Here is an 18,015-nt window from a genome sequence, read left to right on the forward strand (position 1 = left end):
CCTTTCCCTTGTCTGCTTTACTGCAGCCAGTCCGCCTCTTTCCCTTTTCTGTTGCTCTCTGTGTTGTAGCTCTTTGCTTTTGTTCTTTGCCACTTTTTTCTTGTTTCTTTGCACTTTTCTATTCCTTTCTCCCTATAGAAATGACTTGAAGGAAAGGGTTGAGTTGCTTCTTACCTCCATAGCAATAATCATTAGACTGCTTTTCCCCTCTTGGATCACTCAGCTTCACTTAAAAACTCTCATGCCTTAGCTTCATTGGCAAGGATATGTGTGCTGTGTCATTGGCTTTTCTTTCCCTCCTTCACTAATTTTTGGCGTGCAGCATGGAGGTGGTGCCAAGACGTACGTATGTGCAAGTGTGTGCATCCTTAGGTGTGCACAGCATGCAGTTTAGTTGGAGACATGGGGTGCGGATGATGTCATCTTGTGACTGAGCAAATGTCTCTCACTAAGGGCTTTTTAAAACATTAAGTAACTAAAATGTTTTAAATGAAAACACTGTCATTTTGTTTTTTCCATGAGAGTTTCTTATACACCAGTCTCAATAGTCTTCATGTAATGTTACAGATAAACATCACTAAAAGTGGATCAAGTCTGGGCATTGTAGAAATTTCTTCTTAAGGCCGGGGGCGGTGGCTCATGCCTGTAATCCTGGCACTTTGGGAGGCCAAGGCAGGTGGATCACCTGAGGTCAGGAGTTGAAGACCAGCCTGGCCAACATGGTGAAACCCTGTTGATATACAGAAACCGGGTGTGGTGGCAGGCACCTATAATCCCAGCTACCTGGGAGGCTGAGGCAGGAGAAACTCTTGAACCCGGGGGGCGGAAGTTGCAGTGAGCCAAGATCACACCATTGCGCTCCAGCCTGGGCAACAAGGGGAAAACTCCATCTCCAAAAAAAAGAAATTTCTTCTTGGGTTAAAGTTTGGAGAAGCAGTGTTACTAATGCATTTCACTGAGCAACCATGAGGTGGTACTGTGTCTTAGTCAATTTTTGTATTTATCCCAAAAGGATACATTTTACATCTTAATACGAAATTTAGTAAGTAGTCAAAAGAATTGTATGAAGATTGCATTTTTGTTCTTTCCTGATGACTTAGCTGCTCTGCAGCAGCTCTCGAAACTGCACGGGAACTACTTCACAGTTTTCTACGATGACGTTTTATGTCTTCACTCTTTATTCTACTGAAACCACTCTTACAGTGCGAGGGTAGAGTGTTCTAATAACTGGGATTTCTAAATATAGGAGGAGTGGTTTTTGAGGACAGTCACTGACTGTATTGTGAACAGTAGATGTGTTTTTCTTTTAAAAAGCTCCCTTGTGGATGAGTTAAAGGAGAGTATATTCCCAGTCCTCCGTATCTTACTGCAGCACATCTGTGCCAAGGTACCGTTTGCCTTAGTAATATTAATAACATAGAAGTATATCACGTGTGAAGATAATTTTGTGTGTGTGTGTGTGGTGTGTGTGTGTGTATTCTTGGGAATGAGTCTGCATTGTTACTTAAAGTGGTTTTATTTAATGTTCGCTAGATGGTCCTCTAGACAAAAGTGTTCTATTAAAAAAAAGAACACTTTATTTTGGAAAAATGTTGAACATACACACAGAAACAGGGAGAAGAGGATGGTAAACCACCACATACCCATCAACACCTTCCACAGTTTTGTGTCACTGAAACCCCTACCCCACATCCCCCAACATGTGTATACTGGATTGTGTTTTGAAGCAAATTCCATCATATCCTTTCACAGTAATTCCTTAATATTATCAAACATCCAGTGTTCAAATTTCCATGATGAGCTCTTACATTTTTATAACCATTTAGACAAATGATTCTTAATTTGAACCTTATGAAACCTGGGGATCTAAAAACTCTCTGAAATTGTATACTAAATTTGTGTGTGTGTTTTTCTGGAGAGATGGTTTATAGATTTCCTTTAGAGTAGTTTTCAAGGGATCTCAAACCTAAAATTTATTAGTCATTTACCTAGCATTTAAAGATCATTGAACTAGTTACACTCACTGATTTTCAATTTGTTTTACAAAGTATGTTTCAGCCATCCTGCAGGTGGATATTGGTTGGTCAACTTCTGTTTTTGCTTCTCAGGTGGTAGATAAATCAGAGTATCGTACTTTTGCAGCCCAGTCCCTAGTCCAGCTGCTCAGTAAACTTCCTTGTGGGGAGTACGCTATGTTCATTGCCTGGCTTTACAAATACTCCCGAAGTTCCAAGGTAGGAGATAGCTCTGCATAAAACCTTGGGTCCTTTTTAAACTCTTTTTAAAAGGGTTTCTTTTTCTAGGTCTGAATGAGGAGGGTTCTTTGGTTCTTACTCCTATCTGATGGCAATTCTTAACGATCTTGCTTTACCAGATCCCACACCGGGTTTTTACTCTTGATGTTGTCTTAGCTCTGTTGGAACTGCCTGAAAGAGAGGTGGATAACGCCCTGTCCTTGGAGCATCAGAAGTTCTTAAAGCATAAGTTCTTGGTGCAGGAAATTATGTTTGATCGTTGCTTAGACAAGGCGCCTACTGTCCGCAGCAAGGCGCTGTCCAGCTTTGCACACTGTCTGGAGCTGACTGTTACCCCTGCATCGGAGAGCATTCTGGAGCTGCTGCTGAACAGTGAGTACAGTGAGTACGGTGACTGCTGGGACAGGAAACCAGTCTCGTGCTCATTGAGAAAAGACTGCAAGGGAGTCGTTCTTTTCTCTGGCAAAAGTAATAAGTATGGTATGATCTGTTGTTACCCTTAAAACCATTTTTAGTGTATTTTATTGTAAACTTTTTAAATAGGTGAGCCTGATACATTTGCAAGGCCTTTTTTTTTTTTTTTTTTTTTTTTTTGAGACGGAGTCTCGCTCTGTCGCCCAGGCTGGAGTGCAGTGGCCGAATCTCAGCTCACTGCAAGCTCCACCTCCTGGGTTTACGCCATTCTCCTGCCTCAGCCTCCCGAGTAGCTGGGACTACAGGCGCCCGCCACCTCGCCCGGCTAAGTTTTTGTATTTTTTAGTAGAGACGGGGTTTCACCGTGTCAGCCAGGATGGTCTCGATCTCCTGACCTCGTGATCCGCCCGTCTCGGCCTCCCAAAGTGCTGGGATTACAGGCTTGAGCCACCGCGCCCGGCCTTGCAAGGCCTTTTAAAAGGCTACCTTTACTGTTGCTTTGCATAGGTGGGCATTGGTCGTGTTAGGATGAATCTCCGTTTCAATGCATACCCAAGAAGAACGTTACCAGTTGTCAGCAATTTAGAATCTATTTGCCTTGTCTTTGAGCCTAATTATCTTGATTTTGGTTCCTCTGTGGATATTTAGTCAGTTTGTGATACTGACTTTGTTCCTTATCTTTCTTCTTGTTTTTAGGTCCTACGTTTTCAGGAATAGAGAGTCACTCTGGTACCTTACTGAGAAATTCATCAGGTAATGGATCAATACGTTTTCAAATATTGAATGATTATCTTTCAAAAATTTGTGGAATATTTAAAATGTTTCTCCTACCTCCTTATTTACCTACTTTAACATTGTACTTTTTTCATCAGAGAAGTTGAAATTCGTTTCAGTAATAATGTTGTAACTTAAATGAATAACGTGCCCTGCTAATGTTATTAAAAGTATAACACATTTTTAGCTTAATGACTGTACTTTTTTTTTTTTTAAAAAAAGCTCTTTCCTACCAAGGGCGGACATCTAACCATTCCGAACCCTCAGGGGAGATCAACATAGACTGCAGTGGTGAAACAGTTGGATCTGGAGGTATGTCAGATTTTATCTCTGTCAGGTAATGCTGCTGGATTTCAGACAACCGTAAGTAGAGTCTAAAACCTTGGTTTTTTGTTTTTGTTTTTTTTCTGATTTATTCACCCTAAGAGTTGAAACATCTGGCGGGGCATGGTGACTCATGCCTGTAATCCCATAATCCCAGCACTTTGGGAGGCTGAGGCCGGCAGATCACTTGAGCCCAGGAGTTCAAGACCAGCCTGGGCAACACGGCAAGACCCCATCTCTTTTTTTTTTTTTTTTTTTTTTTTTTTTTGAGACGGAGTCTCGCGCTGTCGCCCGGGCTGGAGTGCAGTGGCCGGATCTCAGCTCACTGCAAGCTCCGCCTCCCGGGTTTGCGCCATTCTCCTGCCTCAGCCTCCCGAGTAGCTGGGACTACAGGTGCCCGCCACCTCGCCCGGCTAGTTTTTTGTATTTTTTAGTAGAGACGGGGTTTCACTGTGTTAGCCAAGATGGTCTCGATCTCCTGACCTCATGATCCGCCTGTCTCGGCCTCCCAAAGTGCTGGGATTACAGGCTTGAGCCACCGCGCCCGGCCAAGACCCCATCTCTTAAAAAAATATATAAAAATTACCTGGGCATGGTGGTGTGCACCTGTGGTCCCAGCCACTCAGGAGGCTGAGGTGGGAGGATGACTTGAGCCCAGGAGTTCCAGGCTACAGTGAGCTGTGATCATACCACTGTACTCCAGCTTGGGCGACAGTCTGTTTAAAAAATAAAAAATAAAAATAACACTGCAGGGTAGTCTGCTTTTTTGTACCAAAACTCAGTTACTAAATAGCTGCATGATCTAAGGTATGTCTGTCGTTTTCCAGTTGTAACACCCTCCCATCTTTCCCAGACGACCGTTGGGGGAGTCTGTAGAAACAACATTTAGGAAAGTGATTTAAAGAGAGAGAGAGACAGATAAGAGAGAGAAAGAGCATGTACGTAGAGGATTAATTACATAATGAGGTTTATTAATTTATTCAATAAACATTGATCTGGTCCTTCCCAAAGCATTCCAGGCATTGGAGATGCACAAGTCTGTGAGACAGAGCTCCATCTCTTAAGAAGCAGGGGAGAGACAGGTGCTTGTGCACAGAAATGTTCTCATATATACACTTGTACACACACGTATGTGGAACACGGAGATAGGTGCCAAGATGTACAGAAAGCTCCCTGAGGATGATTACTGCTTTTATTATTCAGCCTAGAAGGTCAGCATGAAATTGGGTTCGGGAGGCTAGATGTTAGCATGTATTACTCAAATTCAGAGCAATAACTGCATTTATAATAAACACGTTTTCTAAATGTTGTAGGAAAATATACTCTGGAAAAATGCTGAATGTTTGTGTTGGCTCCAGACTTCCTCTAAATAGGTTATGGATTTACTGTGGCACAGACTTTTTCAAGCAATATCAAGTTGAGGTGATTTAATGATGCTTAAAAATTATGAAAGCTAGGGGATGCAAAGAGCCCATGTTTCCAGTGTGTTGTTCATAAGCTGAAAGGACATACATTGTTGGCATTAATTGTACATTAAAAAATTTGCGGCCGGGCGCGGTGGCTCACGCCTGTAATCCCAGCACTTTGGGAGGCCGAGGCGGGCGGATCACAAGGTCAGGAGATCGAGACCACGGTGAAACCCCGTCTCTACTAAAAAAATACAAAAAATTAGCCGGGCGCGGTTGTGGGCGCCTGTAGTCCCAGCTACTGGGGAGGCTGAGGCAGGAGAATGGCGTGAACCCGGGAGGCGGAGCTTGCAGGGGCCCGAGATTGCCCCACGGCACCCCAGCCGGGGCGACAGAGGGAGTCCCCGTAACAAAAAAAAAAAAAAAAAAAAAAATTGCATAGTTACTTAGATGCCATGCACTTTGCCAAATGCTCTGCTTTTTTTAAATTAAGGTAAGAGTTGATACACCATAAAATTCACCATTTAAAGTGTATAATTTAGTTGTTTTAGTATAGTCACAAGATTGTACAGACTAATTCCAGAACATATCATCAGCTGAAAAATAAACCCCGTTCCCATTAGCAGTCACTCCCCATGACCCCTTCCTTCTACCACTGGCAGCCAATTTTCTTTCCTTATAAAATTGCCTATTCTGGGCCAGGCGTGGTGGCTTACGTCGATAATCCCGGGACATTGGGAGGCCGAGACGGAAGGATCACGAGGTCAGGAGATTGAGACCATCCTGGCCAACATGGTGAAAACCCGTCTCTGCTAAAATATAAAAAATTAGCTGGGCATGGTGGCACACGCCTGTAGTCCCAGCTGCGCAGGAGGCTGAGGCAGTAGAATTGCTTGAACCCAGGAGGTGGAGGTTGCAGTGAGCCAAAATTGCACCACTGCACTCCAGCTTGGCGACAGAGCGAGACTCTGTCTAAAACAATTAAAAAATAAAAAATTGCCTTTTCGGGACATTCCACATAAATGAAATCATGTACTATGTTGTCTTTTGTGTCTGACTTCTTTCACCTAGCATGTTTTCAAGGTTCATTCATGTTGTAGCGTGTATCAGTACTTCATTCCTTTTTGTGCTGAATAATAGTCAATTATAAGGATACACCACATTTTGTTTATTCATTCATCAGCTGATGAACATTTGGGTTGTTTTCACTTTTTGACTATTGTGACTAATGCTGCTATAAATATTCTTGTGTGAGTTTCTGTATAGATACGTGGTTTCATTCCCTTGAGTGTTTGTTTACCTAGGAGCAGAACTGCTGGATCATATGGTAACTCCATATTCAACATTTTGAGGAACCACCAAACTTTTTCAAAGTGGCCACACCATTTTACAATCCTGCTAGCAGTGTATGATAATCCTATTTCTCTGCATTCTTACCAACACTTGCCATGTCCATCTTTTTTATTTTAGCCATCTTTGTGGGTATGAAGTGGTATCTACTTGTGGTTTTGATTTACATTTCCCTAATGGCTAATGATGTTGAGTAAATTTTCTTAGGCTTATTGGCCATATTAATACGCTTTCCTGGGAGAAATATCTATTCAAGCCCTTTGCCCTTTTTTTAATTGGGTTGTCTTTTATTTTTGAGTTGAGTTATTTTTATATATATACTTTATCACGTATATGATTTTTAAATACTTGTCCCATTCTGTGGGTTGTCTTTTCAGATGGTGTTCTATGATAAGGCACGGAACATTTTAATTTTGATGAAGTCCCATTTATCTCTTTCTTTTTTTACTTGTGCTTTTGGTATCACATAGCTAAGAAATCACCGTGTAATCCAAAGTCACAGATTTACTCCTGTGTTTTCTTCTAACGGTTTTATAGTTTTAGCTCTCACATTTAGGTCTTTGATCAAATTTCAGTTAATTTTTGCATATGCTGTGATATAGAGGGTCCAGCTTCACTCCTTTGCATGTGACTATCCAGTTGACATAGCACTGTTTCTTTCAGCCTCTTCCTTCACCTTTGAGTGTCGTAGCACTCTTGTAAAACAATCACTTGACTGACTTGTATAAGCTCGTGTGCTCTATATTCTATATTAATAGAATTTTATTTCATTAATCTATATGTCTGTCTTTATGTACCACACTGTGTTGATTGCTGTTGTGTTCTAGTGTAGGAGAAGGGAAATAACTTCTTTAGTCCTCATGAGTTCTTCCTTGGGATGGACCCCTGTAACAAGACAAACAAGTTTATTAATGTGTCTAGTGCGTGTTATGCAGGAGAGATCTCAGTGCAAAGTAACTGAGGGCAGTGGCTTAGAACTCTACTTACATAACACAAGACATCTTATCCAAAAAATGTTGGCAGCACAGCACACTGGAGACTCTCTGTTGTCCCCTTTTGATGGGGTGGCTGACGGGGAGCTACTCTCGCTGCCCAGTATCATGAGAGTGTATTGTCCTGCACGTCACTAGCTGGGAAGTGAGCAGAATTCAGAACTCTTTAAAGTATGGTTTGAATGTGCATTGCTGTCACATTATGGCAAAATCAGAAAACCCTAAGTCAGGGACTGCCTGTATGTGGGAGGAAAATAATAGAGTGAGTTTTGTGAATTGCTCTGGGCTGATAAGGGAGTAGAGACCTGGTGAGTAAAGGAGAATTTATATACTGCCCATAGGAAGAAAAGGGGAAGGTTAGACGGAGCTTTTTCTCTGTTTGCTGCTGCTTTTTAATTGTCTGCTTTAATTATCTTCCCAGAAATAATTTTTATGTCCAAGTCATATTTTGGCATTAACATGGTGTCCTGTGATAGTCAGTTTTAAATCAGGAAGTATGAGTTCTCCTTCTGTCCCTTTGTTTTTTAAAAAAATTAGTTTGGCTCTTCTGGGTCCCTTGTATTTCCATATGAATTTTAAGATCAATTGTCAATTTCTGCAAGAAAAAAAAAGCCATCTTGGATTTTGACAGGGATTGATCTGTACATCAGTTTGGGGAGTGTTGCCATGTTAGTTTGTTAATTCCTCTAATCCATGAACACCAGATGTCTTTTTATTTCTTTAGGTCTTTAATTTGTTTCAGTGATGTTTTGTAGTTTTCAGTGAACAATGTTGCTCTTTAAATTTTGTCCTAAGCATTTTTATTCTTTTCAATAGTATTGCAAATTAAATTGCTCCCTTAATTTGATTTCTGAATTGTTCATTGCCAGTTTTTACATGTTATTTTTGATAATTGATCTGTCCTGCAACCTTGCTAAACTCATTACAAGCTCTAATGATTGTTTTATGGATTTCTTGGGATTTTCTTGATATAAGAACAAGTCATCTGTAAATAGAGGTAGTTCTACTTCTTCCTTTCCAATCTGGATAGCTTTCATTTCTTTTTCTTGCCCATTTGTTGACAAAAAGAGTCAAGCTCTGTAAAATATTTGAAGCATTTATTCTAAGCCAAATGTGAGTGACCCTGGCCCGTGACACAGCCCTCAGGAGGTCCTGAGAACGTGTGCCCAAGGTCGTTGGGGTGCAACTTGGTTTTAGACATTTTAGGGAGGTATCAGGCATCAATCAAATACATTTAATAGGTAGATTGGTTTGGTCCCAAAAGGCAGGAAAAGGTGGGGAAGGTTCCAGCTTATAGGTAGGTTTTAAATTTTTCTTGTTGAAAATTGGTTGAGTTTATCTAAAGAACTGGGGTCAATAGGAAGGACTATCTGGGTTAAGATAAAGGATGATGGAGACTAAAGTTCATTACTGCAGAGGAAGCCTTCAGATAGTAGGCTTCAGAGAGAACAGATTTTAAATGTTTCTTACCAGACTTAAAGTCTGTGTTGAAGTTAATGCTGGAGGGCATAATGAGGCTTGTCTCACCCCTACTTCCCGTCATGGCCTGAACCAGTCTTCAGGTTAAATTTTAGAGTGCCCTGACTGAGGAGGAAGACCATTCAGATGGTCGGAGAGCCTTAGAATTGTATTTTTGTTTTACAGCCTGTGGTATGATGTTGAAAAGAAGTCAAAGAGTAGACTTCCTTGTCTTTTTTCTTTACTTAGGGGGAAAGCTTTTGGTCTTCACCGCTGAGTGCGATGTGAGTTTTTTAGGATGGCTTTCATCAACATGAGGAAGTTTTCTTCTATTTCAAGCTTGCTGAGTTTTTATCATGGAAAGGTGTTGGAATTTGCAAATACGTTCTCTGCATCTATTTTGAGATGATTATGTTCTGTTACCATGGTGTAATTTATATTGATTGATTTTTCACAGGTTGACAACATTTCATTCCTGGGATAAATCCCAAGCATGGTTGTATCTTGCTGGATTTGGTTTGCTGGTATTTTGTTGAGAATTTTGGTGTCATATTCATAAGGAATATTGGTTGTTGTATTAAGCCGTTTTTGCATTACTATAAAGAAATACGTGGCCAGGCGTGGTGGCTCATGCTTGTAATCCAGCACTTTGGGAGGCCAAGGTGGGTGGATTACTTGAGGTCAGGAGTTCGAGACCAGACTGGCCAACATGGTGAAACCCCATCTCTACTAAAAATACAAAAATTAGCTGAGCATGGTGGCAGGTGCCTGTAATCCCAGCTACTTAGGAGACTGAGGTAGGAGAATCACTTGAACCCGGGAAGTAGAGGTTGCAGTGAGCCAATATTGTGCCACTGCACTCCAGCCTGGGCAGCAGAGTGAGACTCTCTCAAAAAAAAAAAAAAAAAAGATGTGAGACTGGGTAATGTATCAGAAAAGAGATTTAATTGGCTCATGGTTCTGCAGGCTGTACAGGAAGTATAGCACTGGCACCTGTTTCTCGGGAGGCCTTAGGAAGCTTAGAATCATGGCAGAAGGCCAAAAGGGAACAGGCGTTTCACATGGTGGGAGCAGGAGGAAGAGGGAGAGTCGGGAAAGGTGACACACACTTTTATTTTTATTTTTATTTTTTATTTTTTATTTATTTTTTTATTATACTTTGAGTTCTAGGGTACATGTGCATAACGTGCAGGTTTGTTACATATGTATACTTGTGGACACACACTTTTAAATGATCAGATCTCACAAGAACTCACTCAGTATTGCTGTCATGAAGACAGCACCAAGCTGTGAGGGATCTGCCCCAGTGGTCCAAACACCCCCTACTAGGCCCCACCTCCAGCAATAGGTGTTACAATTCAACATGAGTTTCGGGCGGGGCAAATACTCAAACGTTATCAGTTGTTTTCTTGAGATGTTTTGGTTTTGCTGTCAGGGTAGTACTGGCCTAAGATGAGCTAGGAAGTGTATTCTTTTCTATTTTTTGAAAGAGTTCATGAAGGATTGTTGTTCGTTTTTGCTTTAACGTTTGTTAGAATTCTCCAGTAAAAGTGTCTGATCATTAGGGGTGTGTGTGTATGTGTGAAGTTTTTTTGATTACTAATTTAGTTTCTTTTTTTTTTCTTTTTCTTTCTTTTTTTTTTTTTTTGAGACGGAGTTTTGCCCTTGTCCAGGCTGGAGTGCAGTGGCACAGTCTTGGCTCACTGCAACCTCAACCTCCTAGCTCAAGCACATCTCCTGCCTCAGCCTCCCGAGTAGCTGGGATTACAGGCACCCACCCCGACGCCCAGCAAATTTTTTTGTATTTTTTGTAGAGATGAGGTTTCACCATGTTGGTCAAGCTGGTCTTGAACTCCTGACCTCAGGTGATCCACCCACCTTGGCCTCCCAAAGTGCTGGCATTACAGGCATGAGCCACTGCGCCCTGCCACTAATTTAGTTTCTTTACTTGTTACAGGTATATTCAGATTTTCTATTTCTGTTTGAGTCAGTTTCTATAGTTTGTGCCTTTCTAGAAATTTGTTTATTTTATGTAGGCTACTTAATTTGTTGGCATAAAATTGTTCATAGTATTCCTTTATAATCCTTTTTATTTATGTAAGGCTAATAATAGTAATGTCCCTCCTTTCTTGATTTTAGCAATTTCAATTTTCTTTCTTATTTTCTTCCCCAGTCTAGCTAAAGGTGTATTAGTTTTGTGGATCTTATCAAGGAACTACTTTTAGTTTCATTGATTTTTCTCTATTGTTTTCCATCTTTTATTTTTTAAGCTGCCTTCTTATATATAAGCAGTTCCCAAAGTGTGTTTTGGGAACCCTCAGGGGTCCTTGAAGTAAAAATGAATGCAGTGTTCATTTGCCTCCCACACTCTGATTTTCTCACGAATGTGTATTGGAGTTTTCCAGTGGTCCCATGACTTACCAAATTGCAACAGATTGCAGGTAGAAACAGAGATGGGAATCCTGTTGATTATAAGCCAGATGAGAGATAAGCTAGCTTATATTGAGCAGACATTTTGAAGTTTGCAATATTCTAAAGCAATGCCATTCTTTTTTTTAAATGGGGTCTTGCTGTGTTGCCCAGGCTGGACTTGAACTCCTGGGCTCAGGTGATCCTCTGATCTCAGTCTTCCCAGTAGCTGGGATTACAGGTACATTCCACCACATCCAGCCTTTTCACTATATTTTGTTTATTTGTTTTGGAAAATATAGTTATTTTTTATGAAAAAGTACTAACAGTAACATGTCTTGCTATTTTAAAAGGAATTAGTAAATATTTTTACAATTCTCAGTTTAAATTGATTCGTATTAAAAAATATAATCTCTTTTGGGTTCTCAGTAATTTTTAAGAATATAAAGAAGCCTCAAGGCTGGGCGTGGTAGCTCACTACCATAATTTCACTGCTTTGGGAGGCTGAGGTGGGAGGATCACTTGAGGCTAAGAGTTCGAGACCAGCCTGATCAACACAGCACAATCCTGTCTCTGCAAAAAAATTAAAAAAAAAAAAAACATTAGTCTAGCATGGTGGCTCATGCCTGTAGTCCTAGCTACTTGGGAGGCTGAGGAGAGAGGATTACTTGAGCCCAGAAGTTTGAGATTGCAGTGAGCTCTGATTGTACCACTGCACACCACCCTGGGCGACAGAATGAGACCCCCGTCTCTTATAAGAAAATGCCTTCAAGTCAAACATTTTAAAGCTACTGTTATATATTACCTCATCAAATCTTTAAAATAATCCTAAGGGTTAGAAACTCCTATTTGTAGCTAAACAAAATGGAAGAGATAAATTCAGAATTTTAGAGGTAGGGGCCAAGATTTAAAACCAAATTTTTAATATTCCAAAGTTTATATGCATTACAGTGAATACCTAATTATCCATATTTTCTTCTTTTTCCACACTCTAATTTCTTAAGATTTAAAACAAGCTAGTGAGTCTTTAACAGGAGTGTATTTTCTGGGTATTGTGTGGTGAAATGTTAGCTGCTGTATGACTTTTCTCCAGCTGTGATGACCCTTTGGTATTCCCTCTACAGAAAGATGTGTCATGGCAATGCTGAGAAAGAGAATCAGGGATGAGAAGACCAACGTTAGGAAGTCTGCACTGCAGGTGCGAGTTTTCTCTGCACATTTTTTTTTTTTTTTAGCACTAAAAACTTGGAAATGCAAAGGGATATTTTTTAAACTCCTAGACCATATTCATTATTTAATTTGCTTTTCACTGAACTGTTAGTTGACCCTGATCCCGTTATATGTGAATCATAGATGAACTGGAAGATTATTTATTTTTAAGCTTTCCTACAGGGTTTCTGATTTTTTTAAGAACCACAAATTTATATCCTTAATTTGTTTAGAATAGGGATTCTTAACCTAGGGACCATGGGTGGATTTTAATAGGTTCATAAAATTGTTTGTAAATATTTGTTTATATAAAATTTGTTTTTCTTTGAGAGAGGCCTTAGCAAATTGGATTCTGAAAAATGGGACGTTGTGAGGAGGAAGGTTGGATTCATGACCCCAAAATGTTAAGAACCACAAACTTAAAGGAAGTGTTCCTTTGTTAACAGTTTATCTTTCTGAGTCGATTCTATGCAGTCATCACTTCGTGTTGCATATATGCCTTCTAGGTATTAGTGAGTATTTTGAAGCACTGTGATGTCTCGGGCATGAAGGAAGACCTGTCGATTCTGCAGGACCAGTGTCGGGACCCTGCGGTGTCTGTCCGGAAGCAGGCCCTCCAGTCTCTTACTGAACTCCTTATGGTGAGAGGCAGGACATTAGATATGTCATGCATGGTATTTTACATTAAAAGTAATTCCATGCAATAATTACCTGCTGCTAAATGTTAAGTTGACCTTTAAAAACTCTTTAAGTCCACTGTAGAACTGTACAACATAAGGGAGGAGGTATCTTTGAATTATGTATGATAGACTGTGCTTCCTATTAAACATAATTAGGAACTAATGCTAGCAAATGCCAATTGTTAGCCCTTTCTTCACTTTGTTTTTTATTTTTTTTGAGACAGAGTCCTGCTCTGTTTCTCAGGCTGGAGTGCAGTGGCGCAATCTTGGCTCACTGCAGCCTCCGCCTCTCGGGTTGAAGCAGCACTCCTGCCTCAGCCTCCTGAATAGCTGGGACTACAGACAGGTGCTGCCATGCCTGGCTAATTTTTGTATTTTCAGTAGAGACAGGGTTTCACTCTGTTGGCCAGGCTGGTCTCGAACTCCTGACCTCAGGTGACCCGCCTGCCTTGGCCTCTCAAAGTGCTGGGATTACAGGCATGAGTGACTGCACCCGACCCTTTTCTTCGCTTTAAATCTCACACAGAAAAATAAAATTTTAAGTTGATTTGGTTAAGCTGGAGGCCTAGACTAAATTTAGTCAATTAGGGCATAGATGGATGATACTGCCAGAAGAGCAGACTCACAAGTACTATATTTAATTTACTCTTGTCAGCTAGGTAGCATTTTAGTCGAATTTTAAAAGCATGTTTATTTCTTTATTTCATGATAGAAGGCATTAAGCAACAAATATTTTGACTTTTTCTGTCAGTGTCTGTTCTAATTGCTCTTTGGGATATTTATTATTTGCTCTTGATTTTTAATGACCAAAAAAGTACTGATTTATTTCTACTAGTAAAATAGTGACTTTAATGTATAAGTTTAAAATTTTGGTTGGCACTGATTTACATTAAGCTGGCTTTGCTTTTGTATTTTTTTTATTTTTTATTTTTCACTTGGTAGTCTATTTGCAGTTGAATGTGTGATTATTTTTAACATGTCAAAATGTTGATCACAACTTCCCTGACTTGTATTTAGACCTTCTTATGTCATAATCTTTCACTCCTAAGGCTCAGCCTAGATGCGTGCAGATCCAGACAGCCTGGCTGCGGGGGTTGGTCCCGGTGGTGATGGACTGTGAGAGCACTGTGCAGGAGAAGGCCCTGGAGTGCCTGGACCAGCTGCTGCTGCAGAACATCCGGCATCACAGTCATTTTCACTCTGAGGACGACAGCCAGGTCCTCGCCTGGGCACTTCTTACTCTCCTCACCACGGAAAGCCAGGAACTGAGGTAGGTTAACTGTATGACCTGTGTTCCCTGTAGAAGAAGACTGTAAGACTTTGTATTAATAAATTTCTCCTACTGGTCCTTGAAAAATCAGCTTTCCAGATTACTTAGTGTATGTGAAGATTCAATATTGGTCTCTTTTTCCTTGACTCACTTCAAATCTCTTAGATATTTTTATCGACTGTATGTTTGTGACACCTTTTTGGTCACTTCCTGTGCATCCGTCTGACACTTTCCAGTTTCATATTGGTATCTTAATATGTAATAGACAACACTGATGGAAATACATATTAATATCACATTTCCCCAATGCTGGTTATCATGAAGGATGACTTCCTAGCTCTTGCAAGTTAAACTGTTTTTAACACCTTATTGGATTAATTGACTTAACTAACGCTGCAGGCTTTCTCCCCTTTGATAACATTTATTGAACATACACTGTACAGTGAATATTGTGTTTAGGAGTTAGGACCTATGATGGAGGAGTCATCTTGCAGTAGAAAGAGAATAAATTTAGTATCAAAAGATACCATTCTACGGCCTTGGCAAAAATCACTTTCTCCGAGCCTTAGTTTCCTGATTTGTAAGAGGCAGCCGTTGTACTCCAGGATCTCTTCATATCTCTTAAGGTATTACAACTTTATGCCTGAAAAAGTGTGTTCATTCAGTAAAGGTTTTCTCAGTACAGGTTGAGCATCTGAAATCCAAAAATCTAAAATCCAAACAATGTCAGCATGATGCCACAAGTGGAAAATCTCACACCTGACCTCATGAGATAGGTCACAGTCAAAATGCAGGCTCACAACATACAGCCTGTTCAGCATCCCCAAGTGAAAAATAAAATCACCTTCAGGCTGTGCATGTAATGTGTATACGAGACTTTGGTCCCATCCCCAAGATATCTTACTAAGTATGTGCAGATATTCCGAAATCCAAAACACTTCTGGTCCCAAGCATTTCAGATAAGTGATACTCAACTTGTATCTACTCCATGCTTTGCTGACATTTCTAGAAGGGAGAGATTTAGCCAATAATAGAGTCTACTGCTTTTTCACTTTTCTTAGAGATACCTCCTTATACATGCTCAGTGTATTAATTCATGTTAACTTAATGAAAAGTAGTAGTCATTCTTTGCAGAAAAGCAGGAGAGGCCTTCTACAGCTCCTGAGAAGCTGTTGGGAGGTTTTAAAATTTATTTTTCTTTATAAAAATTTTTTATTGAAGTATAGCATGTCTTGAAAAGTACACAAACCATAAGGTCAGTAAATATCACAAGGAAAGTATACCTGTGTAACCACCATGCAATCTCTGTTTATCATTTTAAGTGATAGCCACTTCTGCCCAAGTTGCCTAACACTTGAAAAAGAGTGGCCCAGAACTCATGTGCTGCACATTTTCTGAAATTACTCTTGACTTCTGATTTCATGGCAACTCTTCTTATTTTCCAGTGTTGCTTAAAATTTTGTCTTCTTTTTGGTATTCGTTTATTTCAGAGGTCTTTAAGGAGACATTAAAACAAACAAAGAAACATGGGCTCATTATGAAACCTGGAATCAGGTTGTGGATGGAACTGCTTAAGGAGGTTATAAAATGAGTAAGAAAAAATGCAAGCTTAGAAGAGGAACCTTGCAGAAGATGTGCATTGAAGGCTTCAACAGAGAAAGATAGCCATGTCAAAAAGACTTAAAAAGTATGAAGAGGTAGAGGAACAACTATGAGAAAATGATTCAAATGGAAACAGGGAGTGAGGATTTCAAGCAAAACAAGTAGTCGACAATTCTAAATGTCTCAAAAACATTTCAAAAAAAAGTCTCAAAAAAACATTTCAAAACTCATTCACATAATTCACATCAAGTTTAAATCTTACACCCAGCCAGATTATTCAACATACAGGGTAAAATAAAGCCATACTGAGACTAGCGGAAAACCAAGGGTGTTTATCACCACTACGCCTCCACTAAAGGGCCATCTATGGAGGATGTACTTCAGGCCAGGCTATAATCCCAGCACTCTGGGAGGCTGAGGTGGGAGAACTGCTTGAGGCCAGGAGTTTGAGATCATCCCTGGCAATGTAGTGAGACCTTGTCTCTACAAAAAAAAAAAAAAAAATAGCCATTTGTGGTGGCGCACACCTGTAGTCCCAACTACTTGGGAGGCTGTGGTGGGAGGATCCCTTCAGCCCAGGAGGTGGAGGCTGCAATGAGCTGTAATTGCACCACTGCACTCCAGCCTGGGTGACAGAGCAAGACCTTGTCTCAAAAAAATAAAAAGAATGTACCTCAGAAGGATGGAAACTGAATTCAGAAGGGAGGAATGGCATATGAGAAGGAAAGGTTGCTAAGAAATTGATAAACACATAGATAAATCTAAATTAAGCATAGCCATTGCAAATCAGTAACAACAATGATACGAGGATGAGTAATTGGGATGACTGAAAGCCAGGTGAAGCTAAAATATAAAATAGTATGTAGGATGAACTGGAGGGTGCATTTACTTGCATTTCTAGCATTGGATAGGAGACTAGAGATGCTCATTAGCATTAAACTCGAGTCAACACTGCAGACAACCAGGGATAGTCGTATGTAACTTCTGAGCCAGCAGAACAGAAGTAACACTGAAGAAAGTTCAGTGCAAGAAAAGGCAGAACAGAAGTGAGGTTAAAAAATGAGAAGGAAATAAAAAGCATGGCATATTGAAATCATAAAATAAAGAGGTAAATTAATCCAATAGGTCAGTAATCTCTATAAATGTCTATGACTTACATTTAACAGTTAGTGGACAAAATCTTTGGATATAAAAACCAAAATCCAACTACATACTGTTTATAAGAGCCACACCTAAAATAAAATTACCAGAAATGGTGAAAGTAAGAAAAAGGTTACTAGAAAAATAATGCAAAAAGAAGGCTGTATCAGACAGAACAGAATTTAAAATAGAGTCAAATAGAATTTAAGGAAAATGTCATCAGTTGTAAAGAAAGTTACTCATAAAGGAATTATACCTGGAAGAGGTATGTGTTCCTGAAGAATACGTATAAAACCCCATGCCCAACAGAAGCACATATTTCTAAGTTTATGTGAACCATTTATAAAAATTGATTATGTACTATTTCATAGAGTCAGTCTTAAATATCAACAATTCTATATTAACAGGATCATGTTCTCTGAGCATTATATAATGTAAAGGAAAACCTCAAAAAAGAGTATTTGAAGAATTAAAAAAGATACTTCTAAATAACTCCAAGGTCAAAGACCAGTGAATTGTAAGATTTTTGGAACAATACGTGCCAAAACTGGTAGAATGCATTTAATGAAATACGTAGGAAGAAATATGTAATGTTATGTGTATTAGAAAAGGAAAGGACTGAAAACTGATGAGCTAAAGGTTCAATTTAAGAAGTTGCAAAAAGTCATTGAATAAACTTGAGGAAAAGAAATGCTAAAATTAAGACTGGAAATTTAAAAACTAGGAAAGAAA

General features: G+C 39.7%; 1 protein-coding gene across 5 annotated transcripts in view; it reads left to right on the forward strand.

Annotated features, from left to right (window-relative positions):
* Positions 1 to 18,015, forward strand: part of NCAPD3 (non-SMC condensin II complex subunit D3) — a 71,706-nt gene that overhangs the window by 18,672 nt on the left and 35,019 nt on the right. For 3 of the 5 annotated variants that reach the window (XM_017949139.3, XM_009187703.3, XM_009187704.3), the window contains 8 exons: positions 1,315 to 1,387; positions 2,109 to 2,234; positions 2,375 to 2,636; positions 3,366 to 3,422; positions 3,666 to 3,755; positions 12,507 to 12,580; positions 13,098 to 13,232; positions 14,321 to 14,541. In XM_017949139.3, coding sequence (XP_017804628.1) covers positions 1,315 to 1,387; positions 2,109 to 2,234; positions 2,375 to 2,636; positions 3,366 to 3,422; positions 3,666 to 3,755; positions 12,507 to 12,580; positions 13,098 to 13,232; positions 14,321 to 14,541 — 1,038 coding nt within the window. The remainder of the gene's footprint in view (positions 1 to 1,314; positions 1,388 to 2,108; positions 2,235 to 2,374; positions 2,637 to 3,365; positions 3,423 to 3,665; positions 3,756 to 12,506; positions 12,581 to 13,097; positions 13,233 to 14,320; positions 14,542 to 18,015) is intronic. The other 2 variants (XM_031652796.1, XM_021926769.2) reach the window with 1 other exon arrangement.

This window comes from Papio anubis, chromosome 12 (assembly GCF_008728515.1).
Source record: "Papio anubis isolate 15944 chromosome 12, Panubis1.0, whole genome shotgun sequence".
Lineage (NCBI taxonomy): Eukaryota > Metazoa > Chordata > Mammalia > Primates > Cercopithecidae > Papio > Papio anubis.